The 26,551-nt window shown below is 39.4% G+C and overlaps 1 protein-coding gene and 1 long non-coding RNA gene across 8 annotated transcripts in view; both read left to right on the forward strand.

Annotated features, from left to right (window-relative positions):
• Nucleotides 1-26,551, forward strand: part of msraa (methionine sulfoxide reductase Aa) — a 328,025-nt gene that overhangs the window by 186,346 nt on the left and 115,128 nt on the right. For all 7 annotated transcript variants that reach the window (XM_069886610.1, XM_069886609.1, XM_069886611.1 and 4 more), the window contains 2 exons: nucleotides 15,070-15,174; nucleotides 19,705-19,811. In XM_069886610.1, coding sequence (XP_069742711.1) covers nucleotides 15,070-15,174; nucleotides 19,705-19,811 — 212 coding nt within the window. The remainder of the gene's footprint in view (nucleotides 1-15,069; nucleotides 15,175-19,704; nucleotides 19,812-26,551) is intronic.
• LOC138736697 (uncharacterized) overlaps nucleotides 22,667-26,551 on the forward strand; it is a 79,867-nt gene continuing 75,982 nt past the window's right edge. The window contains exon 1 of the long non-coding RNA XR_011340511.1: nucleotides 22,667-23,061. This is a non-coding gene — a long non-coding RNA (uncharacterized lncRNA). The remainder of the gene's footprint in view (nucleotides 23,062-26,551) is intronic.

A 26,551-nucleotide genomic window follows, 5' to 3' on the forward strand; every position in this document is an offset into this window, starting at 1 on the left:
GGAGTGACGGTACATCGTTCCCTGAAGGTAGAAACTCACGTGAATAGGGTGGTGAAGAAGGCTTTTAGTATGCTGGCCTTTATCAATCATTGCATGGAATATAGGAGTTGGGAGGTGATGTTCAGATTGTATAAGACGTTGGTGCGGCCTAATTTGGAGTTCTGTGTGCAGTTCTGGTCGCCTAATTATAGGAAGGATATAAACAGAGTGGAGAGAGTGCAGAGAAGGTTTACCAGAATGTTGCCTGGGTTTAAGCATCTGGAGTATGGGGAGAGATTGGACAGATTGGGTCTTTATTCTTTGGAGCGTAGAAGGTTGAGAGGGGATTTGATAGAAGTATTTAAGATTATGAAAGGGATAGACAGAGTGGATGTGGATAGACTATTTCCGTTAAGAGGAGGAAAGATTAAAACAAGAGGACATGAGTTAAGAATTAAGGGGCAGAGGTTTAGAGGTAACATGAGGGGGAACTTCTTTACTCAGAGAGTGGTAGCTGTGTGGAATAATCTTCTGGGAGAAATAGTGGCGGCGGAGTCAATTGTATTATTTAAGAAAAGGTTGGACAGGTATATGGATGAGAGGAAGATGGAGGGTTATGGGCATTGTGCAGGGAGGTGGGATTAGAAAGGGGTGTTTGGTTCGGTGCGGACTAGAAGGGCCTAATGGCCTGTTTCCGTGCTGTAATTGTTATGTTATGTTATGTAACCTCAGCCTGTTTCCCAATTTGTCCTTCAAGTAGGTTTTTAGTTGGTGATATGCAAACATTGTATCGTGAGTTATACCATATTTGTACTTCATTTGTTCAAAAGATAGTAATTTATTTCCCAAAAAGCAATTTTCTATTCTTTTGATCCCTTTTCTCTCCTATTCTCTAAAGAAAAGGTTATCTATTGTGAAAGGGATTAGTTGATTTTGCATCAATATTAATTTTGGTAGTTGATAATTTGTTTTTTTCATTTCTACGTGAGTCTTCTTCCAAATGTTGAGCAGATGGTGCAGTACTAGTGAATTCCTATGTTGCACCAGCTTTTCATCCCACTTATATAGTATATGTTCAGGTACCTTCTCCCCTATTTTATCTAGCTCTAATCTGGTCCAATCTGGTTTTTTCCTTTTTTGATAAAAATCTGATAGGTATCTTAATTGTGCGGCTCTATAATAATTCTTAAAGTTTCGTAGCTGTAAGCCCCCTTGTTTGTACCATTCTGTTAATTTATCTAGCACTATCCTAGGTTTCCCCCCTTTCCATAAGAATTTACTTATTATTTTCTTTAGTTCCTTGAAGAATTTCTCTGTTAGGTGAATTGGTAATGATTGAAATAGGTATTGTATCCTTGTATCCTTGGGAAGATGTTCATTTTAATGCAATTTACCCTTCCTATCATTGTTAGTGGTAAATCTTTCCAATGTTCTAAGTCATCTTGTAATTTCTTCATTAATGGCTGATAGTTTAATTTGTATAGATGGCCTAGATTATTATCTAGTTGAATACCTAGGTATCGGATTTAAATGGTGATTCTTTTTTTAAACTGTGTAATCCACATTATTCATTGGCATCGCTTCACTTTTATTTGCGTTGATCTTGTACCCCGATACTTCTCCATATTCCTTCAATTTCTTATGTAATTCTTTTATTGATAATTCTGGTTCTGTTAAGTATACTATGATGTCATCTGCAAATAGACTGATTTTATATTCCTTCTCTTTTATTTTTATCCCTCTTATTTTATTTTCTGTTCTTATCAGTTCTGCCAAGGATTCTATTGCTAACACTAACAGTGAGGGAGATAATGGATATCCCTGCCTAGTTGACCTGCTTAATTTAAATTGGCTTTATATATATCCATTTACTCTCACCTTCACCAATGGTCCCTTATATAATGCTTTAATCCAATTAATATATTTCTCTGGTCGGTTGAACCTCTGTAGTATTTTGAATAAATAATTCCATTCTACTCTGTCAAAAGCTTTCTCTGCATCTAAGGCAACCACCACTGTTGTCATCTTGTTTCCTTGTACTGGATGGATTAATTTAATGAATTTACAGATATGGTTCGTTGTTTGTCTTTTCTTAATAAATCCAGTTTGATCTACTTTTACTATTTTTGGTACACATCGGCCAATCTGTTTGCTAATAGTTTAGCTATTATCTTATAATCTGAGTTGAGTAGAGATATTGGTCTATATGATGCTAGTTTTAGTGGAGCTTTCCCCGTCTTTGTAATACTATAATTATCGCTGTTTTGCATGAATCTGGCATGTTTTGTGTTTTTTCAATCTGATTCATTACTTCCAGGAGAGGAGGAATTAATAACTATATCATTTTTTTCTTTATTCAGTAAATTTAACAGCCTCTTCCTTTTGATTTGGTTATTTATTCCGTTAATATTTATAGTCATATAGTTCAACATGGCCATTTCATTCTATGTTTACCTCTCATTTCTACTTCCTCATCACCACCTTTCCCCCATATTCATTTCTGGTTTTTTTTGAACGCTGTGTAAGACAACACTTCTAAAACATAAAATATTTCCACTATTCCCACATCTAAAATTCCCTTAACCCCAAATGGCCCCCCCTCTCTGAGTTGTCCCTTGTCCCTTGCCGGGCAACCACAAGTCCCCTCTCCATTTGGATTGCGAACCCACTTGCAAGCGTCAACTGATTTTGCAGTGACTGTTCCTCTCTCCCACCCAACCCCCCCAGAAAAGACTTTTATCTTCACATATAACGAAGCTCTCCCTCTTTATTCCCCCCTTCCTTCCTTCCCTTTTCTTCCCCTCCTTAGTTCTTACTTGTACATTATTTTTATTTATATGAAGATTGTTGTCATTCTTTGTTCTTGTTACCTCTCTTCGTCTCTCTTTCCGTTTTGCAGATGTTCTGTAAATTCTTGTGCTTTCTCCGGATCCGAAAACTGTCTGCTTTGCTGCCCCGGGATAACTATTTTAAGCACTGCTGGATATCTTAACATAAATTTATAGCCTTTCTTCCATAGGATCGATTTTGCTGCATTAAACTCCTTCTTCAGGAGCTCAAAACTTATGTCTGGGTAGAAAAAAAATTTTTGACCTTTGTATTCCAGTGGCTTTTTGTCTTCTCTCATTTTTTTCATTGCCTTCTCCAATATATTTCCTCTTGTCTTATGTCTTAAGAATTTTATTAAAATTGATCTTGGTTTTTGTTGTGTCTGTGGTTTCGGGGCTAATGTTCTGTGTGGCCTTTCTATTTCCATTCCTTCCTGCATTTCTGGCATTCTCAGGACCTTGGGGATCCATTCTTTTATAAATTCTTTCATATCTTTGCCTTTTTCATCTTCCTTAAGGCCCACTATCTTTATATTGTTACTCCTATTATAGTTTTCCATTATATCCATCTTCTGAGCTAACATCTCCTGTGTTTCTTTAACTTTTTTCAGTTTCTTCCAATTTTCTTTTTAAGTCGTTCACTTCCATTTCTACGGCTGTTTCTCGTTCTTCCACCTTGTCTAATCTTTTCCCTATTTCTGTTCTGTTATGTATTTATGCTATTCTACTCACTTTTTCTTCTGTACTTTTCATTTTTCTTTTTATTTCACTAAATTCTCGTGTCAGCCATTATTTTAATGCTATACCATAATTACTATTGATGCAAAATCTGCTAATACCTTTAACAATAAATAACGTTTCCTTTAGAGAATGGGAGAGAAAAGGAATCAAAAGAATAGAAAATTGTTTTCTGGGAAATAATTTATTAACATTTGAACAGTTTAAGTACAAATATGGAATAACTCATGGTACAATGTTTGCATATCATCAACTGAAAGCTTATTTAAAGGTTAAATTGGGAAACAGACTGAGATTACCAGAAGGAAGCAGCTTTGAATATGTGATTACAGACACCATGATAATTAAAAGATTTATAATGATCATGTACATTAAGCTGCAAGATAAGGAAAATGATGAAATAAGCTATAAACCTAAACAAAAGTGGGAAAAGCATTTAAACATAAAGATAAAAAATGAAACATGGCAAAAGTTATGTTCTGGAACTATGAAGAATATAATAAACACAAGGTTATGCATGATACAGTATAATTGGTACACAGGTTATATTTCATGCCCCAAAAGTTAAAAAATGGGATCCAACATTATCAGATAGATGTTTTCACTGTAAGAAGGAAATGGGAACAACAGTACATGCAATTTGGGCATGTGAGAAAATGAAAATGTTTTGGGAAGATCTAAATCAGATATTAAATAAAATCACAAAAAATAACATACCAAAAAATCCAGAGATCTTTCTTCTAAGTAAATCAAGAAGTAAGGAATTAGGCCTCAAATTGGATAAAGCGTTAAAAAAAGATTTATTATGATAGCCTTAGCAGTACCAAAAAAAGTATAATGTCAACTTGGAAAAGAGCCTGAGAAAACAGCAATGGTACATAGAAATGAATAAATGTATTCCATTGGAAAAATAACATATAATTAAAAAAATAAAGTCACATTATTTGAACAAATTTGGGAACCATACATGGAACATAACAGAGAGGGCTTGCCTCGGACCTCCACCCCCTAAAATGATAAGAAGACAAAACTACTTGATCCACTGCGTAAAAGTTGATGACACATTTTTCTTGTTTATTGTTCATTGTATGATGATATTGTTTAATGGTTTTATTGTATATGTTGAATATTTATTGGTTTTGGAGGGGGAGGGAAGGTAGGGGGGGAAAAAGGGCGAAAATGCCACTGTGTATGTTTAATGAGAAACATTTGTATATATTTTGGTTGATATGGTTCACAGTATGAAAAATAAAAAAATTATTAAAAAAAAAACAGGTTTCAAGACCAGGAACCATTCAACCTCAAACCACCCCCAACCACAAGCTTGAAGAGAGCCATCCGACCTGGTGCTTCTACCACCAGCGCTGGGGAGCCCAAGCCCGTAAGTGCCGCCAACCCTGCAGCTTCCAGGGAAATGACCAGGCCAGCCGCCATTGATGGGTGTGACGGCTGGCCACGCGAACAGCCTCCTTCTTGTAACTGACAAGTCCACTAACCGGCGTTTCCTGGTGGACATGGGCTGAGGTGAGTGTCCTACCCTCTACAGCATTAGAGACTCACACCCGATCGCCTGGTCCAACTCTGCGGGCGGCCATTGGTTCCACCATCAAGTACTTCGGCACCCGCAGGGCGCAGATCCAGATCGGCAATGAAAAATTCCACTGGAGGTTCATGCTGGCCTCAGTGGGCACTGCGCTGTTGGGGGCTGACTTCCTGAGGGCTCATGGCTTGCTGGTCAACTTGAAGGGCAAGAGGCTGGTCAACGCCTGCACCTTCCACTTGTGCATTTGGACACTGTGGATGCCTGCAGATCCGAAATCGCCGCCTCCAGGGATGAGTACACTGAGATACTCTACGAATTCCTCACCATTCTGGAGCCACGCTTCAATACTGCCTTCCCCAGTCATGGAGTTTTCCACCACATCGCTATGCAAGGCCCCCCTGTTGCACATCAAGCCCAGATGGCTGCCCCCCCCAGTAAAACTACAGCTGGTGAAGGAGAAATACTCAAGACTCCAAGAGTTGGTAGCACTTGGGCCTCTCCATTCCATAAGGTCCACAAATCATCAGGAGGCTGGAGACCCTGTGGAGACTACTGACGGCTAAACGACGCCACAATTCCCGACAGGAACCCAGTCCCTCACATACAGGATTTCTCGGCCAACCTCCACGGTGCGCAACTCTTTTTCAAAGTCGACCTGGTGCAGGGATATCACCAGAACCCAGTGCACCCTGGCGATGTTGGAAGGACTGCGATCATCACCCCATTCGGGCTTTTTGAATTCCTCCGTATTCAGTTCAGGTTAAAGAATGCAGCCCAGACGTTCCAGCTCCTCATGGATGCAGTGGGAAGGGACTTGGACTTAGTGTTCATCTACTTAGACAACATCCTGATTGCCAGTCGCAATCACGAAGAACACAAGGTCCATCTCCGCACCTTGTATGTCTGGCTGGTTGAGTTCGGCCTCTCGATCAACGCAGCCAAATGCCAGTTCGGAAAGCAGTCGCTGCAGTCCCCGGGGCACACCATCTCACCGGCTGGGGCCGTTCCGGTGCCGGAAAAGGTGGCAGCTGTCCAACGTTTCCCCAAACCCGCCACCCTCAAAGGCCTGCAAGATTTCATGGGAATGGCGAACTTGCATCCCCAGGGCCGCCTGTACCATGCATCCACTGTTCGCACTGATGACCACGAAGAATAAAACTTTATTCTGGTCGGAAGAGGTGGACAAGGTGTTTACAGTGATGAAGGAAGCCCTGCCAGTGCGACACTGCTGGTGCACCCATGCCCGGAGGCACACACGGCGTTCTTGGTTGACGCCTCAGCCACGGTGGTCGGGGGAGTGCTGGAGCAGTAGTTGGATGGGCAATGGCGCCCGCTGGCCTTTTTCAGTAAGCAGGTGTGCCCTCCGGAGCTCAAGTACACCGCGTTCGATCAGGAACTCCTGGCGCTGTACTTGGCCATCCGCCATTTCTGCTATTTTCTGGAGGGCAAAGCCTTCCTTCACGGTCTTCACCCAGGCACTCACCATGGCCAAGGACCCCTGGTCAGCTAATCAACAGCACCAACTCTCTTACGTGTCGGAATTCACTACAGACATATGGCACAGGGCAGGCAAGGGCAATATGGTAGCTGACGCACTCTCTCACCTGTCCATCAATACTCTGGTCCCCGGCCTGGACTATGCACAGCAAGCCTAGGCCCAGCAGCACGACGTGGAGATGCAAGCCCTCTGGACTGCCATCTCTGGCCTCAACCTCAAAGACATCCAGTCGCTGCTCTGTGACTTCTCCATAGGCCCACCTCGCCCGGTAGTCCCACCGCAGTGGAGGGTGAGAGTTTTCAGTCTAGTCTACGACCTTTCTCATCCCTCGGTGAAGATGACCGTGCGGATGGTGGCAGAGCGATTTGTGTGGCATGGACTTGAGAAAGAGTCTAGTTCCTAGCATAACTAGCTAGGAACTGCACCAAGTGCCAGGCTTCCAAGATCCATAGACACACGCAGACCCCAATCCAACCTTTTGACTTATCAGCGCGGAGGTTCCAGCACATCCACGTTGATGTCATCGGCCCCTTGCTGGTATCCAGAGAGCCATGCTACCTACTTACGATAGTGGAGCGAGCCACAAGATGGCCTGAGGCCATCCCGATCAGAGAGGCTTCGGTGGAGACGTGCGCTAGGACCCTCGTCTGCCAGTGGATCGCCCGGTTCGGCGTGCTGGCGCATATCACCAGTGATAGGGGCGCCCAGTTTACCTCCGCACTATGGGCCCAGCTGGTGAGACTCTTGGGGGTTAAACTCAACTACACCACTGCCTATCACCTGCAATCCAACAGTTTGGTGGAGAGGTTTCACCGGCACCTAAAGACCGCTCTCATGGCTCGTCTCACTGGCCCAGACTAGTCAGACGAACTGCCCTGGGTCCTCCTCGGGATCTGGACAGCACCCAAGGAGGACCTGCAAGCCTCATCGGCAGAATTGGTATACGGTGCGCCATTCTTCCTGCCCAGCGAGTTCTTCGGCCCAGAAGCGGACACAGCACCCGAGGACACGAACCTGCTGGTGGATCTCCGCAGGAAACTGGCTTCCCTGGTCCCTTAACCCCCATCACGTCATGGCATCTGGCCATCCCACCACCCCAAGAAACTGGACGTGGCACAGTTTGTGTTCGTTTGGAGAGGACCACAACGGGCACCACTACAGTGCCTGTACGAAGGTCTGTATAAGGTACTCCGGTGATCTGGCGGAACTTTCACTCTAGATGTGGTGGGGGGGGGGGGGGGGCGAAGGAGGAACTTTTTACAGTGGACCGTTTGAAGGTGGCCCACCTGGACTTGTTGCAGCCAGTGCAGATGGCCGTGTCCAAGCGCCGAGGCCTCCTGCTCAAACGGCAGGATTCATAGCCGGTTCTGGGGGGGGTTGTGTGGTGGCGCACTCTCTCATTGGGAATCAGCCCCACGTATAACGCCACATGGCGGGGCAGCCATGGGAAGATGGAGCCATCAGGTATTCTTCCTGGTTCAAACCTTCCTCTCAGCGCGCGCCTCCTGCAGCGATTATGACATCACCACACACGTGGTGACTGAGCCCATGCTGCCCTTAAAGGGGCGAGCGCTAAATTCAAATAAACAGTTGTTAACGACCCTCAACGTGGTGGCTGTGCTTTCTTCAACTATGCAGAGCGCCACAGTAGCTTAATTTTGAGACCAACACTTCTTTATAGATAATAATGAGTAGATATGTAAAATTATATAAAATCTGATCATGTTATGGCTGAATAAAACTGGTTTGGCCACATTTGGAGTATTGTGTGCAATGCTGGTTTGCTGCATTCAGGAAGGATGTGGAGGCTTAGGAGAGGGTGCAGAATTAGTTCATTGCATGCTTGCTGGATTAGTATTAGCTGTAAGGAGTGGTTAGCTAAATTTGGATTGTTATTTTTCTGGAGTGTCATCAATGAGGAAGTGACTTGATAGAAGCTTATAAAATTATGAGAGTCACAGAAAGGGGAAAGAGTTAGTCTTTGTCCCAGTCAAAAAAAATGACAAACATTAGAGGACAGGCATTGAAAGGGAGTGGGGATATTTTAAAGGAGATGTGTCATAGAGTTATACAGCATGGAAACAGGCCCTTCACCCCAATTTGTCTCTGCAGGCCAAGTTGTCTACCTGAGCTAGTCCATTGATCTAGTTTGAATGTGGGTTACTGAAACACAAAAGTCTGTAGGCACTGTGATTGTAGTAAAATGCACCAAAATGCCAGTCTTTTCAGCATCTGTAGGAAACAAAGATATATTGCTGACATTTCAGGTCTGAGCCCTTCTTCAAGAAGTAAACAGAATTAGTCAGAAACATGAAATCTCAGCATTCAGACAATGCTAGCTGGGGGAGGAATCCTGACCAGCAAAAGGTTTTAATTGCATATGATAAGGGATGAAGTAAGAGTATATCATGTTTGTGCAAAAGGAGACAGAAGGGAGAGACAGAGTTTGGGGGAAGGCGACAGGGGAAGAAGTGAGGTGGGAAAGGTTGTTTTTAAGAAGTCGATATTAATGCCATTTGGTTGGAGGGTGACAGTCGGAAGATGTTTGTTGTTCCTACAATTTACAGGTGCTCTCAGTCTCGCACGGTATGAGACCATGGACGGACATGTCAGCAAGGGAATGGAATGGTGAATTGAAATGGGTGGCCACTGGGAGATCCACGCTATTGTGGCAGACAGAGCCAAGGTGATCAACAAAGTGACCTCTCAGTCTGCGTCCAGTCTCTCCCATCTAGAGTTTCCACTTGTAGAGAAGACATGATACTTATGTAATAGAACCCTAATGTTCTGACCAGGTCAGGAGACAAGTGGCATTTTGACCACTGTACTACATTTACACTTCATCAGTGAGCTGCAATGCCAAAGCAACGTTTGGGGTGAGACATAACATCCAATGGCATCTCTGTAGAAATCATTTTGGTTGAATATCATCGGAGTGATGTTGATACGGGAGGGGATGGAGTGTTGTGTGTGGAACCGACCGGAAGAACCATATTTGTAAAACATCAATGAAAAAAACTGAAACTTACCTGATTTTGGAACATTCTAACACATTGTCCCATCTTGTATATTGTACCAAGGACATTGAATTGAATGACTACTGTTTGTCATGCATAGGAAATGTTGTATTTAGGATACCTGAAAATCTTTCAGTTGCTAGATTCCAGCCACATGAAAGTGAAACTTTGGGATAAGGTGGTTGTGACTTACTTACCTCACACTGACTCTGGGTTTGGGGCTCCAGCAGTTTTCCTAAATTACTCGACATTCCTAATACATTATAACTTTATACTTAAATCTTTGAACTGACTTAAAGCAAATAGGATCCAGTGAACACTCTAGAAGCCAGTGAGTTCCATTGTCCTATTTTGGGAGCAATGTTCCCCTGTCCTTATCCAGCAAAACGATGAAATTAATTCCTGTAACTCAGTGTAGAAATAGAGAATACATTTATATACTGAATCATAGTTATAACTTTTTTTTCTATGGAAATATACTAAATATACTTAACAAAAGTTAAATCAAGAATAAACAAGGCCTTTTCTTTTATAATTTCTGTCAACATTTTGATCAGGCAGGATTCTGGAAATTATTACACAAATGTAACTTTAAAGAACCATCTATATTCTTTGTAATATTCAACATCATTCATCTCAATGTAAAATCAAGTGCTCACACAAATATTCAGCACCTGTTTAAAAAAAAATGAAGAGTATGCTCTTGGTTGATACTTTTATGTTGCAAGAACTTGCACATTGAGCTAACTGATGCCAATACAATTGAATTCAATTGCTTATTCATTATTACATGCGATTTCATTCCTTGTTTTTATGACAAAAGTCCAAACCAAGTAGCAAGTAGCCTAAGGATGAATGGAAAGACATTTAAGTCCCTTGACTGATCTGATGATATATCTTGAGCTCTGTTCTCTATGTTACCCTTGAGGTGGTCCATTAAGATTTTTAAAATCAAAACTCAATCTACTGTTCCATTTAAAAAAAACTTAAGCTTCTGTTTAGCCTTCACTGCTGCTGAGTTCTGGCCACCACAGAGCACTATCCATCATGCAATTTTTTTTATTCTATGCTCTGTCTCATGGTTGATTGCTTTACCACCTGAGTGCTTTATGACAAATGATCATCTGAAAGACTACAAATCATTCAAGGCAACAGGCACGCAGACAATGCATGAACACAACAGCTGCTTTTATTTCTGACAGACAAGTGCAAGGCCATCATGTGCTTTCTATAGCTTTGTATTATCTTTATTGTTACTTTGGTTGGTGGGATTATCTAAAATCAAATGAAATTGATGGGCAGGGACTTGCCAATGCTGAGATCACTGAAGATTTGCCATTTATCTTTCTATGTACAGGGTTAAACCTGAAAACATTTTTGAGGTCGTTTAAATATAAATTGAGGCTTTCAACCTTCATTGGAAACTGAACAATTTAGTTTACTTTATTGGGTATCATTTAAGCATATATTGATAATATGTGTTGTCAAATAATTGATGGTGGTTTTACTACAGACTGGTCTGTAATAAATCTGGAATTATTCTATTCCATCTCACTCAGGTCAATGAAATAGTTTACTTATGGCAAGACGCCAATAGGCAGGTGAACTGGCCTCGCTTGTCACGCACGCGGCGGGGCAGCCGGCCAAAATGGCGCCATCGGGGGTTTCCTCCTGACCTCTGCACTGGGCTCTGAAGCCCGCGCTTGGTGACCCACGTGACGCCCCTAGTGACGTCGGGGCCCCCCAGCGCGGTTCTCGGCCAGTTCCGGGCTGGGAGTACAAGTCCAGCCGGGCAGCCTGCAATAAATCAGTTTTGCTCACTGAACTCGACCTGTTTGGTTGTGCGATCCTTCAGTTAGCAGTGTAGCCACCGCTGCATACTAACAATAATCTAAAATGTTGTGGAATTCCAGAAAGTCCAAAATGAAACCTAGATCTGTTGAAGAAATAATCCCAGAAATTTGTGATCAAGTTTGTTTACAGAGCATGAAATAGTGTTTGCTCCTGTTGTAAGTTAAGTTTGAAACTCTGATTTATCTATAAAATTTCAGAGTAGTATAGCAAGAACTTGAACATTTTAAAGGTAGTTTTGTTTGCTTATGAAAATTCAATTTTTAAAATTTGTTTATTTAAATATATTGAATAATAGAGCACAGTCAGGAGTGGAAAACAATATGCTACTTCACTTAAGTAGAAATTCTGCAGTTCATGTACAGAACATAGTAAAATGACCAATTATTCGACAACTTTATTCCAGTGCACTGATTAATTTATTTTTAAAATTTAGACATACAGCAAGGTAACAGGCCATTTTGCCCCAATGGTGGGAGGAAACTGGAGATCCCAGGGAAAATCCAAACTCCTCACAGACAGTGCAGGATTGAAACCCTGGTCCCTATCGCTGGTGCTGTAAAGGAAAACAATAAGCCAGTCTCTCAACTGATTTTTTTCCATCCACTAATTTTAAGAATCAGAATATTTACGATTAGCAACTTAAGATGGGGAAGTGAAGACAGAAGATCACATCTGATGGGAAGTACTCAGGTTGTGGGGTGCAAGGGGTACCAAAATGCAGCATCCATATAACATCAGAGGAAAAAGGCCCATAGACAGATGTATGATTAAAAGATGCACAACAATAAAAGAGTAAGATAAAGGAAGGAAGGGCGTGGTATCAGAAAAATGAGAGCCATTGTGATATATTCATGTTGGACAGGCCTGGGAACAGTTGATTGAGCATCTTCAATCCATTTAACAGAGAAGTGAGAAGAAAGGTAACTTCAATTCATACTGGCAGTCCTTTCACCACTCAGATGTCTAACTTGAAGAGAAATAGAAAGAAGGAACAATTGTGGCATTTATATCTATCTTTTCATTCATTGAGGTTACTGTTATAAATTAAGGAAAGTATTTGACAGTTTATTTTCACTCAACAAGCTTCTACAAATAGGAAAGTGACAAATATCAGATAATTTATGTAGTAATAGTGAGTATGGGTTAAATATTTTCCAATGAGCATTCAATATCAACCATCATTAAAGTTATGGCATTCTTCCCTTAAAATGAAATGAACTAAAATTAAAAGTGATTTAGTATAAGTGAAAATGACTAATAAACCTTTCTATTATTTACCTTGCTCATCCATAATGCCATGGCATTGTTACTACTTTATACTACAACGTATTTTACATTGACCACTGCAAAGATCAGAGAATTAGTAATCAAAATTAAATAATGTAACCAAGGTTAAAATATAATAATAGTTAAATACAATAATAATGCAATATTTTTCGTCATTGAATAGTCAGATTAATTTGAGATGCTTTATTTTTAGGGCAGCACTGTTGGTGTAGCAGTTAGCGTGACTCCTTTACAGCGCCAGCGATAGGGACCAGGGTTTCAATCCTGCACTGTCTGTAAGGAGTTTGTATGTTCTCCCTGTGGATTTTCCCTGGGATCTCCAGTTTCCTCCCACCATTTGAAACGTACAGGGAATGTAGGTTAATTAGGTGTAAATTGGGTGGCCTGGACTCGTGGGGCAAAATGGCCTGTTACCTTGCTGTATGTCTAAATTTAAAAAATAAATTAAATCATTGCACTGGAATAAAGTTGTCGAATAATTGGTCATTTTACTATGTTCTGTACATGAACTGCAGAATTTCTACTTAAGTGAAGTAGCATATACAGTTCATTGTTTTGTGATGTTTAGCTACTTTGTGTTATCTTTGGTAGATAAGAGTCCTTAATAACTTAGGAAATATCTAGTTCCTTGTTGGATGTAAGGGACCACCATTCTTTCTTTTGGAGCATGGATAGTAGAATTTTTTTGGTCATTGTTGTTACATATCAACTAAATTATTATATCAATTTAAAAATGCATAAACTTTCATTGAAAGTATTTGTGGTCGAAAGCATCAGCATTGAACTTGTGCAAATCCCTTAAATTTTTACTCAAGAATGTTAATTGAATTGACCAATCAATGGGGTGATTTTGATATGTGGGATAAGCTCTGTAGACTGGGTATTATTGGTCAAAGAAAATGTCAGGAGGATTCTTCACAAATAAAAGATAATTATTTCCTCATAATTTCAGCAAAGTAGTCGACTTTAAATTCACTTTTCAAAAGTAAATACAAGTATAAAATATTGTGGAATATTTTGCACACTTTGTTGTGTACTTGCTAAATTGGTGTGAGTTCATCTCTGCATTTTTTATTCACTCTATGCTTGGTTTGTATATTTGGAAACTGCAACCCACGTCCACTTTTCACAGCAAAGATTCAACCTGGTATCTTTCTCCAATGTGGTGGGAATACTGCCAAATGGTATCTTCAGCAAGAATGGATTAATGTCAATGGAAAGTTCCATTTTCGCTGTAGTTCTGACTTCAAATTTGTTTCAAATTAAAACAAATCATGCAAAAGGTGTAAAACACTTAATGGAACACAAGCTGTTGGTAAAATCTCCTGCCTCATGATAAGCAGTTTGATGTTGGCTTGAGTTTAGGTGATATTGATTCAGGATGTTGGAAACTGTTACAAAATTTAATTTGTGATTTTAGAATTCCTTATCAGTTTCCAACATCCTGTATCAATATCACCTACTTTACACCTGCCTCTTTCATCCATCTATCCTAATACAGAAACTCAGAACAAAAATATATGGATGGACCAGTATGTTTAAAGTAAGGCATAGGAAAATAGGAAATATAAACATGTTATGTTATGCTGGTTACTGCCATATGCTTTATTTATAAACTGATTTGCCAGTTGAAGAGAGGGGCGTATTGAATTTCATTGTATTCCACCAAGTAAATTATGGAATATAATAATTTTGGTCTTAACAGATCTGTTTTTATTTCAAAATGGAAATTTAGGTTTTATATCTAAGTCGAGTAAACCAGTTTATGCTTCGTAAACCCTTGTGACTAAAAGAATCATTGAAATGTCTATGGCAATTTCAATAATCTTCATTTGATTCTGTTCTCAACCATTACAAACTAGCTCCATCTTTTAGTTCTTATTTATGCTAATCCACTGAAAATGGGAGTATTTCCTATGAGAAATCGATACTGAGTAAGTAATTGATTATCTTGTTAGCAGACCTCCCATGTACAGGTACCAGCACTAAAAGTGAGCAGTTGCACAGAATGTTGCCTTATTTTCAGATGGTTTTTTTTTCAAATTGTTGGAAACACTAATATAAAAAAAGTTAGTGTTTTTATTTAATTGTTGTTGCAGACTAAATTGCAGAACTAGTTATGGATGATAATTCATAACATATTTAAGTTAGCCTTGTAAATTATTCATCCCATAAACTCGTTTGAAATATGACAAACCTCTATTTTAAACAAAAGAAAGAAGTGCCATTTTAAAAGCAATTCATAGTGGGTGAAAGAATCTTGCTTTTGTGATTGCAGTAAAATTAAACATAATACTGTTATAATACTGTGTTGCCCTTCCATAGGAATGACTGGCCATGCAGAAGTAGTTCGAGTCGTGTACGATCCAGACAAAATGTGCTTTGAAAAATTGCTCAAGGTCTTCTGGGAGAGCCATGACCCAACACAAGGTACAGTAATGAATAGACCAGTTCCTCATTATATTGCTAATTACTGCTGTGGTAATTAGTGTTTCATTAACATGTTTCAAATGAACCTTGAAACCACACGAGGTACAAATAATGACAAAAGCAAAAAAAAAAGACAAGCGGAGATTCTTTGTAGAACTGAATTTGTTGAACCAGAAAAATATTGTGATTTCTCAGCACTGAGGCATTAGCATTGCTTTAAAGAGAAAATGTCCACAGGGAGTCAATAAGAGTCTGCAGTGTGATTTATTTTGCCTATCCAAGTCTCTTGAATGTATGGTGATGAACAATGTAAAAAGAGAGGACGACGGAAATAGGCATTTAGTTTTTCCATTCTGTGAAGGCTAGAGGACAAAACTAAATAGCATTTACTTTTACTAGTTCATCTCATATTGTAAACTTTAGTGGAAGCACTGAATCACTGGATAGGTAGGTGTTGGTGAGAGGTTTTCTAATACAGTTATCAAATAATGACCCACTTCTCTATTGAAAAAGTGACAAAACAAAAGTGAAGAAGTGTAGAAGGGAACATCATGGAATTGTATTAATCTTTTCTCATGGAATTCTTTTTAAAGTATTTTTTTTAAATCCTGCCCTTTTTCTGAAATTGGAAAGGCCTCTAATATACTGACTGAGTTTTTCTTTTACAAGTGTTAAAGTGCAAAATAATTTAATATGAAAGTGATTCACCTGCTCATCGTTCTGACTGCCATATTTGGTAGTGTTCCTCCAAGGATTATGTACTGTAAATATGTAAAAGGTTCACTATTTAAGTGTGTGATATGTTATAGTTTTTCTCCTATCTATGCATGTCCTAATATTTGACGCATTCCAAATAAATGCCATCGGGAGGAAGGTCTCTTTTGCAACAGAATTAAAATTCTTGTTATACATTCTGAGCTTTCTTCATGCATTTTAGTGTCATAATAAAGATGAGCCAATATTTCTCCAAGAACACAGAGAATATTTACATTAATATAGATTAGAATAGTTCAACATATTTAAAACATTAAGACTTATTATTATGAGCTCCTGTTTTAGTAAAATATGACTATCACTGTAAGGCATAGTAAAGAGAGAAGAGACTGAATAGTCACTGTTAACATTTCACACAAGCACAACATAAGCCACGGCCCAGCAATAATTTGATACATTGGAATAATTGAGGGAAGGTTTATCAAGGTCTGTTCCAGATTCGATACATTTGCAAAGACACTGATTTTACAAGGGAGAACCATTCTGACGGCTGAAGAGAAAGTAGCTTTTTGAAGCAGCTCTTGTGTCTGGCCGTTTTTGTGGAATTCAGAGAAAAGCCTGCTCTGTGAATGACTGGGCCTTTTCAGTGGATTGACCTGTGCCAGGAGGGTCTATTTGGGAAGCAACATGCTTCATTTTGATTGTGACTAACAATGAAGGTCACTTGGAGAGACTGCTTTATTTTAAGTGTGACTAGCAGTGAAGTTACTTGGAGAGACCAGTGCCAGGGTCTTGGAAGGTTCGTGGAGGCCGCCCAGTCAAGTCTTGCCTACAAAAGGACCAGGAGTGTTATGAACATAGCTCATGTGGATGGACATTTCTTCAAAGGCAACGCAAGAAGAATTTATGAATCTGTAGCAGCGACAACTCCAGTCTTCTCAGCAGTTCAACATTAATTGTGGTCATCAAATTTCAAAGGCCTACACTTCAACGCTGAATTTGAAGGAGTCTGATGACTTGGGGTTAAAAAGCTCTTGCCCAATCTGGACATATGGGCCCGAGTGCTGCAGTACCTTCTACCAGATGGCAGAAGGGAGAACAGTTTACATGAGGGGTGTATGGAGTCCTTCATAATATTTATTGTCTTTCACCTGCATCGAGTATTATAAATGTCCTCCATGGTAAGAAGAGGGGCCCCCCAGTGATCTTTTCCACTGATTTCACGATCCTCTGCAGGGTCTTGAGGACGGAGGAGGTGCAGCTTCCAAACCAGGCAGTGATACAGTTGCACAGGATGCTCTCAATACAACCTCTGTAGAATGTAGTTAGGATGGAGGGTGGGAGATAAACTTTCCTCAGCCTTTGCAGGAAGTAGAGGTGCTGCTGGCCTTTCTTGGCTATGGAGCTTGTGTTAAGGGACCATGTGATGTTCTCCACTAAGTGCATTCCAAAGAATTTGATATTCTTGATGACTTCAACAGTGGAGCCGTCAATGGTCAGCAGAGTTTGGTCCCCCTGGGCCCTCTTGAAGTTGACAACCATCTCTTTTGTTTTCTTAATGTTAAGATACAGGTTGTTGGTTGCACACTAGACTGTTAGTAACTGCACTTCATCTCAGTATGCTGACTCATCATTCTTACTGATCAGGTCCACCCTGATTATGTCATCTGCAAACTTGATGATATGGTTGGAGCTATGTTCAGCTGCACAGTCTCTCTCTCTCTCACAATCGCACGCACATACACACACGCAGTCTGCAGAGGGACTTGGATAAGTTGGGGGAATGAGCAAAGAAGTGTCTCGTAAACTTCACCATAAGGAGGAAAGTGGTCGTGCACTTTGGTAGAAGGAATAAAGAAGTAGACTATTTTCTAAGTGGGGAGAGAATTCAGAAAGCCAAGTCCATAGAGACTTTGACATCCCTAAAGATTAATTTGCAGGATAAATTTGTAGTAAGGAAGGCAATTGCAATCTTTACATTCATTTTGAGAAGTCTACAATATAAAGGCAAAGATGTAGTGCTGACTATTTGCAAGGCATTGGTCATACCACATTGCGAGCAGTGTTGGGCCACATATCTAAGGTTTATGAGATGATCCCAGGGATGAGAGAAATAACGTATGAAGCATTTGCTAATTCTAGGTCTGTACTTCCTGGAGTTTAGAAGAGTAAGGGGTATAAATCTCATCAAAACCTATACTGGATATTGAAGGGGCGAGATAGATATGCCAAGCTGCACTTTGATTAGCCAGGACATGATTCAAAATTTGCTTTATTGTTGACAGATTAACATTAGTCAGTTTCACATCAGCTCATGTTGTTTATTAGTGGTGTAGAACTGTTTCTTCAAGTAATTGCTTTTGGTGAACATTAACATATACAGTACTGTATTTGCATTCCACTGGAGAAATTAAATGTAGAAATCTTTTGGGAAAGTGCATGAACAAATTGAAATTGCACCTTTAAAAAATAAATAAATAGACAGATAAGTAAATAGATGGATAGATAGATAGATAAATTAATAGATGAATGAATGAATGAATGAATGAATGAATAAGTAAACTGGCTAAAATATCTCTTGAAGGAATGTACAATGATCTGAAATATATTTGTGGGTCCAAAATTTCACTTTTCATGGAAAGTAGGACAAGTACATTGCTGGCTTGGTTCAAGGTTGTACTTTTAGAAAGGCATGTTCACTGCAATTATGATTTTGCAAATAGCTTACTCATCACAATAAAATAAAAAGAATTCCTGTCCCCATTCATTTTTATTAAAAGAAAACTTTTGTTTGTGAAGATTTCTGTAATTTTTAAAATTCACAAATATTAGCAGTAATCACTGTCAATCCATGCTCTATATTGATATTTCAATATTCAATGCTGCTTTAATCAAATGCACTCAACAATATACAGTACAAGTCAGACTGTACGAAATGCTTGGGTCTGGGCTTATGTTGGATAAATATATATTTTTTGAGAACTGGTCATTTTTTAAAAACAGCCCAGTAGCAACAGCAAATCATTTATATCAATGTCTAAACAACCACAAACAACAAGAAAGCCTTTTTCAGCATTAAAATAATGTTTAATTCTCACCAAAAAAGTGCTGCCCATCGCTGATCACTGAGACAAATTCAATGCCGCCACTGATCCCCGGGGAGGCTTCCCAGGCCGGTGGAACACTCACTGGTGAGTCGGCAGGTTCCAGTCTCCCCAGTCACTGGAGCTCCCTATGCCAGAGTCCCGAATCCGAATCCTCCCCTAGGCCTACTGCACATGCACACCAGGGAAGTAGGCTGAGGGGAGGGTTCAGACTCGGCATCTAGCGTGCCAAGGAAGGAGTGAAGGGAATAGGAGGAGAGCCCGAGGTCCCGCTCCTGCCTGGGAGGCTGCTCTCCTTGATGACGGTGGGACAAGGGATTCTTCTGACTGTTTGCTCTGGGAGACAGTGGCACACAGTCAGAGAGGGAGAGTTGGAGAGAAAAGCCAATAGGTGAAGGTAAAGAAGAAATGGAAAGAGAGAGAGGAGTGAGTTACCTGAAATGAGGACAAATGTCATTCTAATTTCACGTCGAGTGAATTTTTTTCAACCTGTGAGGTCAGTTCGGCTCCAAAATATTTCAGATAAATGAGTATTTTTAATTTGTTTCGGATCTCCTCAGTTATCTGAAAAAAATTAAATTTCGGATAAAAGGATTTTGGAGAATCCGATTTTGGATAATTGGAATTCTACTGTACATATTTTTAAAATTGTTTATCTATTCTATTCACTAAATATTTATTGTTAATGCAATAAATGTATCAACCTTTTCAGGTATGCAACAAGGAAATGATGGTGGCACTCAGTACCGCTCTGTCATTTATCCATACACGAAGGAGCAGATGGCTGCTGTTCTGAAATCCAAGGAGGTCTTTCAGGAGGTACTGTGGATGAATGTTTAGAGGGAGATTTATTTTACTATTTTGAAACCAGACACACACAATGGGTTTATTTTTAAATGGGTCAACGGGTAATGATGTGTTTGAAGCCCTCTGGTTGGAAGAGTAGAAATGTCAATGCAGAACTGAAATTAATACCTATTTTTGTTGTATGTCCAGATATTCAAAAAAGCAATTTTGAAATCTCAATTCCTGTGTCCATGCTCTTTTTTTTTGCTTGATAGAATGAAGAGATGTGGATGGTTTTTACACTGCAATGAAATAAACTATGTGCTGTATCAAGGAGTAAAACTTGGCATTAAAAATTTACATTATACAAATGAATCGAAATGCAATGTTCAAGGTATTTTCCCAGCTGTGACACCAGAGTAAAATGACCATTTAATATTTATTTTCTAAAGGAAATTGGCCAGACATATGCTGTAGTGGACAGGTTCAATTTTTGATTTGAATTGGACAAAGTTGCTTTTTAAGTGGTGTTTTGTTTTATAATTAATACAATTCATCAGCCTGACTTATTCACAAATTCACCACAACCCCATCCAACCCACCAATATCTTTTCCTCAGAAAACACTTATTGAACATGCAGAGAAAAACAAACAGGAGGTGATTATCTAATGAGACAAGTAATTCATAGTATGGATTGATAGGAGAACTCCAGTTCAAATTCCACCATAATTGACTGAGAATTTGAATTTAGTTTCCAAAAGTAATAATCTGAACAAAATGTCTTTATTGCTCTTTAGGGAATAGAGACATCAGTTGTAACCCAATATGGTTTTATGAGTTTTACTGGATATATAAAGCTTGCACAGTGACACTAAGTTCACTCTGACATAGCAGTAGCAATCTTTCAATTTCCTATTGTTAGACTGTGATTTGCTTCCAAAAAGCTTTACAATTTTATTTTGTTAGGAAACATTAGAAGCATTCAGGTAGAGATAAAATAACGACTGAGCAGTGCCTTTTTGTTTCATTTCCCTTCTGATTAAAGATAGAATGTCTATTGAAACAAGCTGAGGTGGGTTGAAAGTAAGTGTTTCTTCATCCTGGATAATCCTCTCTTCTTCATTGTTATGAGGAATTTTCAGGGCATTGCCACATGCTGGATGGCTACTGCCTAAAATTGTAGCTGACACCACACAAAATACACCGTGGTGGCACATGGTGCTATGTAATCAATTGATTGTTGCTTTAACAAATTCTGCAACAAAATAAAATTAATAAAATTGTTTTAATAATTTACACTCAGATGTTTATCTATTAGATTGAGTGTTTGAAAATGTTGAATGGTTACCATTTGTGCCTCAAATTCAATTCAGAATATTTCAAGATAGCTTTATTCAAATTTATGGGAGGCAGTTTCTTCAGCTCTTATCAGTGTTTTAGAAAAATGTTGCTTTATCAAGGGTAGGAAAAGCTTTAATGCATCAGAGAACAATGGTTGTCCTTTGGGGAACAACATGGAAGTTAAACAGTGGAGTCCACCTTCATTGTTCTTGAGTACTGAGATGAGAAGCCCTTTCAAAGGCCTCAACTATCATCTGACATCATCTGTTTTTCCTCATCCCATATGTTAAATCCTTTATTATAGAATTCAGATTTTGAAAGCAAAGGACTATTAATTAGATCTTAAAAACCTTTGAATTGTTCTCAGTGAGAGGGTTTTAAGAATATTGTAGAAGTATCTAACAACAATTAAACAATCCTATGGCTTGATGTGAGTCAACTTGGAAAATTCCAATCCAGTATCCCTTTCTGATTTTTCTCTGTGATATACTGGATTTTGACCTAATTCTGTTGGTAATTACAGTAGTGAACTGCGTAAAGTATACAACTCAATTGACAAAAAAATTCAGGTATCAGTGAAACATATTTTGGACCTTGCATTGATGTGGTTGCTCTGGTACTGAACAGAAAAATCCAGGGAAAATAAATTAAAACTACAATGATAAAAAACAGACCAGCTTTTTGTTATGTAATCTTAAATGCAGTTTGTGTCATTATACATTGTGAATACTGCTTAGGTTATCAGATTATTAGGTTATCAGTGTGTGTACAAAACTCCACGATTATGCTGAAATGCAATTCTGAGAGATTGTTTTACTGTCTAATTCCACCATTCTCGTTCACATTCTCACATGCATGAGGACGTAAAATAACGTCGCACCTGTTCCATCAAAGGGAGTAGAAGATTGTGTGAACCCATTGAGAAGAAACCAGGGAAGCTCCTGATCAATTTTTCACATATCAATATTACTTATGAATGACATACCCACTGTCACATTACAATTTGTTGTAGATTACTGTATTCAATTTGGACGTCCCAAAGTCATTAAAGATGCAATATAAAAGTTTTTTTCCCCCCAGTAATGAGGACAGTAACAAACAGGCTTTAAAACAAATCTGATATTTGCAATAGCTTTGGGATGAAATAAATCTTTGATAGCTAAATAGTAAGTAAATGGGTTCAAATTTCATATTTGTTCTGACAAAATTAGTGAGAAAAAATTGCAGTTAATTTTTTTTAATATAAATTGTTCTGAATTATTTTGTTAGAGCAATTCATTGTATAAGTGCCAAGCATTTTTAAAAAATGAAGAATAGTATGAATTGAAAATGTATACTTTTCATTACCAAAACAATGGTTGGTTTGCAAATACTAAAAGTGCATCCAACATGGAGGACTGTGTTAAAGCTCCCTCTTGTGGTCGAATTCATGTCATTCTTTGGTCTCCATTATTTTCATGACATCTGTGCAGTGTGCAGCAGATCTATTACCATGGCAACAGACTCTGTTTTGCCTTTGATTATCTGAGGAAAGCCAGTGGGGGTCAAAGGCCATGTGCATATTGTCATGCATCTGTTTGGAAATCAGGTGCTAGCCTTGGCTATTGCAAGGAGATGTTGGAGGTGACTAGGTTAAGTAGCTCTGAATAACTGCCAGCTGTGTGAACCATAGCCTGTAGCCAAGAGACCCCAAGGTCAATGTTATTAGTTTTGTTCTCGGATCTGAGTGGGGAAAGTGGTGGCTAAGATAGTGCTTTCTTCTGATAATGCTCAATTCAATTTCTGTAGTCATGTGTTCCATCTGCTACATCATAGGTATTGTGCTTCTTTTGTAACAATGATCCTGACATGCACACAAAATAAGCTGTAGGAATGGTAAACACACCTTTAAAACCACTGAATAAAATTCCTCCCTGTTCTTTTCTTGGATGATGCTGTGACGTATGTAACTGTCATTATTAATTATTATTCATCAAATTTGTTTGTAAAAATAGAATGTATTTTAATAAGGGTGAAATTAATTAAATGTGTAGTGGATAGACAAGATCAAAAGGATGCAAGTTAGCTATAGTTCCTTGAAGATTATGTATTTGACCAGGAATATCTAGTTTGTTTGCTGATCATTTAGTCAGGCTGTGTGACTGTATAATATCCTTGCTTTTTTTAAATTTAAATTTGATCATGGTAAAGTTTAGTATACAATAAAATATTAATTAATAAGCTGAATATCCAAAGGTGTTACAGCTAACATCATAATGTAGCCACCATTTTAAATGCAATCTGTAATAGGTTTCTCAAGTGTATCACAATTTATTTAATCTTGCACATTGCCTTGTTAATTTTCTGTGCCTGTAATTATTTCTTTAATTCATATTTAAGATCAAGAAGCTTGTGAGTGAGATTTTTAAGGAATAATGCATTCATCAACTAGTTTCAGAACTTTGTAATTAATCTAATGAATAGTACAATATTTTTCACTGGTAGCTTTCATTTTAAAAAAGCATATATAATCAGTGGCACTAGATGGTACCTCTTCAATTTAAAAAGAAAATGAAAGTCAATTGACTTTTAGAGTACTACTATTTTAATTGTTTATTCCATATTTGGCTTAATACACATGTATTCTATTTGAATAAAATAAATTGAAGCAAAATGGATCATTAAAACAGTTCACAATTTCCACAATAATCTCCTTTCTGAACTGTACTTTGCTGGTAGCTTTGGTATTTCTTGAGATAACTGCTGATAAGTTTCAGAAATATCCCACAAAAAAAAGTAGCTGGATGAAACTGCACCAGCTATTTTCAAGCTATCCTCTGCTCTTGTACTGACCATGGAATCTAGTAGTGGAGCCGAAGCCTGCTAGAGTCTCAGAATTTATACTGTGGTATTTATTATCAGATTCTACATAAGGCTGGATTTGAAGTAACATTCAAAAGATTGTTTAATTCAATGAGTAATGTAGGGTAGAAAAATGTTAATTCCCTTTTAGAATTGGATGTGATCTGTATTGTATTTTAATTGTTCACAAGGTTTAATATAAATATTACTAATTGTATATAATTGTTTTTACGATTTTCAAATGTTTCTTCATGACTGACATTCAGACATTTTCAAATACTGATGGATTTGATAGAGGGCCTATCTTATTTTGTCTTACTCATATCCCTCAAGGTTGCTTGAGTACTTGCCACTTACTCCTTGGCCAAGCAAGGTCAAACTCAGTTAAGGGAAGTTCCAGTAAATGGTAACTGTACACAGGGGACAGACCCATAACAGTAAAATCTGGCAGGTTTTTATTTAAAACCTGATTTTGTTTGTGCAGTTAGTCCATAACTTCAAGCATGATCCATAGCAATATTGAAATGTAACTGAGGAAATATATTACTGTACTTAACTTCACACTGCTGTTACCTTGCTAAGGTTCAGGCAGCATCTGCAGATAGAGAAGCAATTCAATTTTCATGCCATTGATAGTTGGTTCAAGTGAGGAGTCGGAGTTTCAGCAGTGTTCAGAGGAGGAGGAGCGAGGCAAGAGCTTCAAATTCAGTGACTTACCGGGGCTCGGGTCTAGTTGGTTCGAGCAAGTTGGCATCGGAAGAGTTGGAGTTTCAGCAGTGTTCAGAGGAGGAGGAGCGAGGTAAGAGCTTCAAATTCAGTGACTTACCGGGGGCTCGGGCCTAGTAGGTTCGAGCAAGGAGTCAATGTCGGAGGGGTTGGAGTTTTGATGGCATTCAGAGGAAGATGGGGGCGAGGAGTGAGTGACTGGGTTAATTGGTCAAGGGCCAATAAAAAGAGGGTAAGGTAAAGGAGTGGCCAGCGAGTGAGTGGCTCAGCAAAGGAGTGGGGTATTGAGGCTTTGGCTCGAGAGGCTTGGCGAGCAGAGGCTGAGGTCGAGCTCATCTGGATTCAGGTAGGCCTGTATATTTGTCTCTTCTCTTATTTTTATTTTTTCTCTTTTTAAGGTGAGGGGATGAGAGGAAATGAGTGTGAGAGCAGTTTGCTGTTTTCCGTGCCAGATGTGGGAGGTCCTGGAGTCTTCTAGCCTCCCGGACATCCACATCTGCACTAAGTGTGCTGAGTTGCAGCTTCTCAGGGACCGTGTTAGGGAACTGGAGCTGCAGCTCGATGACCTTGCCCTCTTCTGAGAGAGTGAGGAAGTCATAGACAGGAGTTACAGCCAGGTGGTCACACCAGGGCCACTGAAGAAGGATAAGTGGGTTACAGTTAGGAGAGGGAAAGGGAAGAGTAAGGTACTAGTACCTGTGACTGTAACCCTCAACAATAGGTACTCCTCTTTGAGTACTATTGTGAGGGACAGCCAAGCTGGGGAAAGCTTGTACCTCTGGCACGAGGTCAGCCTCTGTAGCTCAGAAGGGTAGGGAAAGGAAGAGGAGGACAGTAATTATAGGGGATTCAATAGTTAGGAGGACAGATAGGGAATTCTCTGGACATGTTAAGGAGAACCGGAAGATGGTTTTCCTCCCTGGTGTCAGGGTCCAGGATGTAACTTCCTGTGTCCAAGACATCCTAAAGGTGGAGGGAAATGAACCAGAGGTCGTGGTACATGTTGGTACCAATGGCATAGGGAGGAAGAGTGAATAGATCCTAAAAAAACGAGTAAAGGGAGTTAGGTAGGGAGCTAAAAAGAAGGACCTTAAAGGGAGTAATCTCTGGATTACTACCTGTACCACATGACAATGAGGGCAGGAATAGTATAAGGTGGAGGAGGAATGTTTGGCTGAAGGGCTGGAGCAGGGGACAGGGATTTGAGTTTTTGGATCACTGGGACCTTTTTTGGAGGAGGTGGAACCTGGACTGAATGGACGGGTTGCATCTGAATCCCAGAGGGACCAGGATCCTGGTAGGGGCATTTGCTAGGACTACTCAGGAGGCTTTAAACTAGTACAGTTGGTGGAAGGGTCCATATAAAGGAGAACAGCAAAGAGAGGGTTAGACTGCAAAGCGAGAAGGCTTGTAGAAAAAGTATGGGGGTGTATAGACAGGTGATTGAGAAGGAAATTGATCAGTACAGTGATGGAGGAGAGATGATGGAAAGAAATAATAGAGTTGACTGTAAAGATAGGGACAAACAGAGAGAAAGATGTGTGAAATCTCTGAAATACATTTATTTTAATGCTAGGACTACTGTAAGGAAGGTGGATGAGTTGAAAGTGTGGATAGACACTTGGCAGTGTGACGACGTGGTAGCGATTAATGAGATGTGGTTGCAGGAGGGATGTGATTGGCAGCTAAATATTCCTGTATTTCGTTGCTTTAGGTGTGATAGAATTGCTTGTCAGGAAAAATATTACTGCGGTGCTTAGGCAAAATAGATTGGAGGGCTCATCAAGGGAGGCATTATAGGTGGAATTGAGAAATGGGAAAGGAGAAGTTACACTTATAGGGGTGTATTATAGACCACCTAGTG

Source organism: Narcine bancroftii, chromosome 6, assembly GCF_036971445.1.
Source record: "Narcine bancroftii isolate sNarBan1 chromosome 6, sNarBan1.hap1, whole genome shotgun sequence".
Taxonomy (NCBI): Eukaryota; Metazoa; Chordata; class Chondrichthyes; order Torpediniformes; family Narcinidae; genus Narcine; species Narcine bancroftii.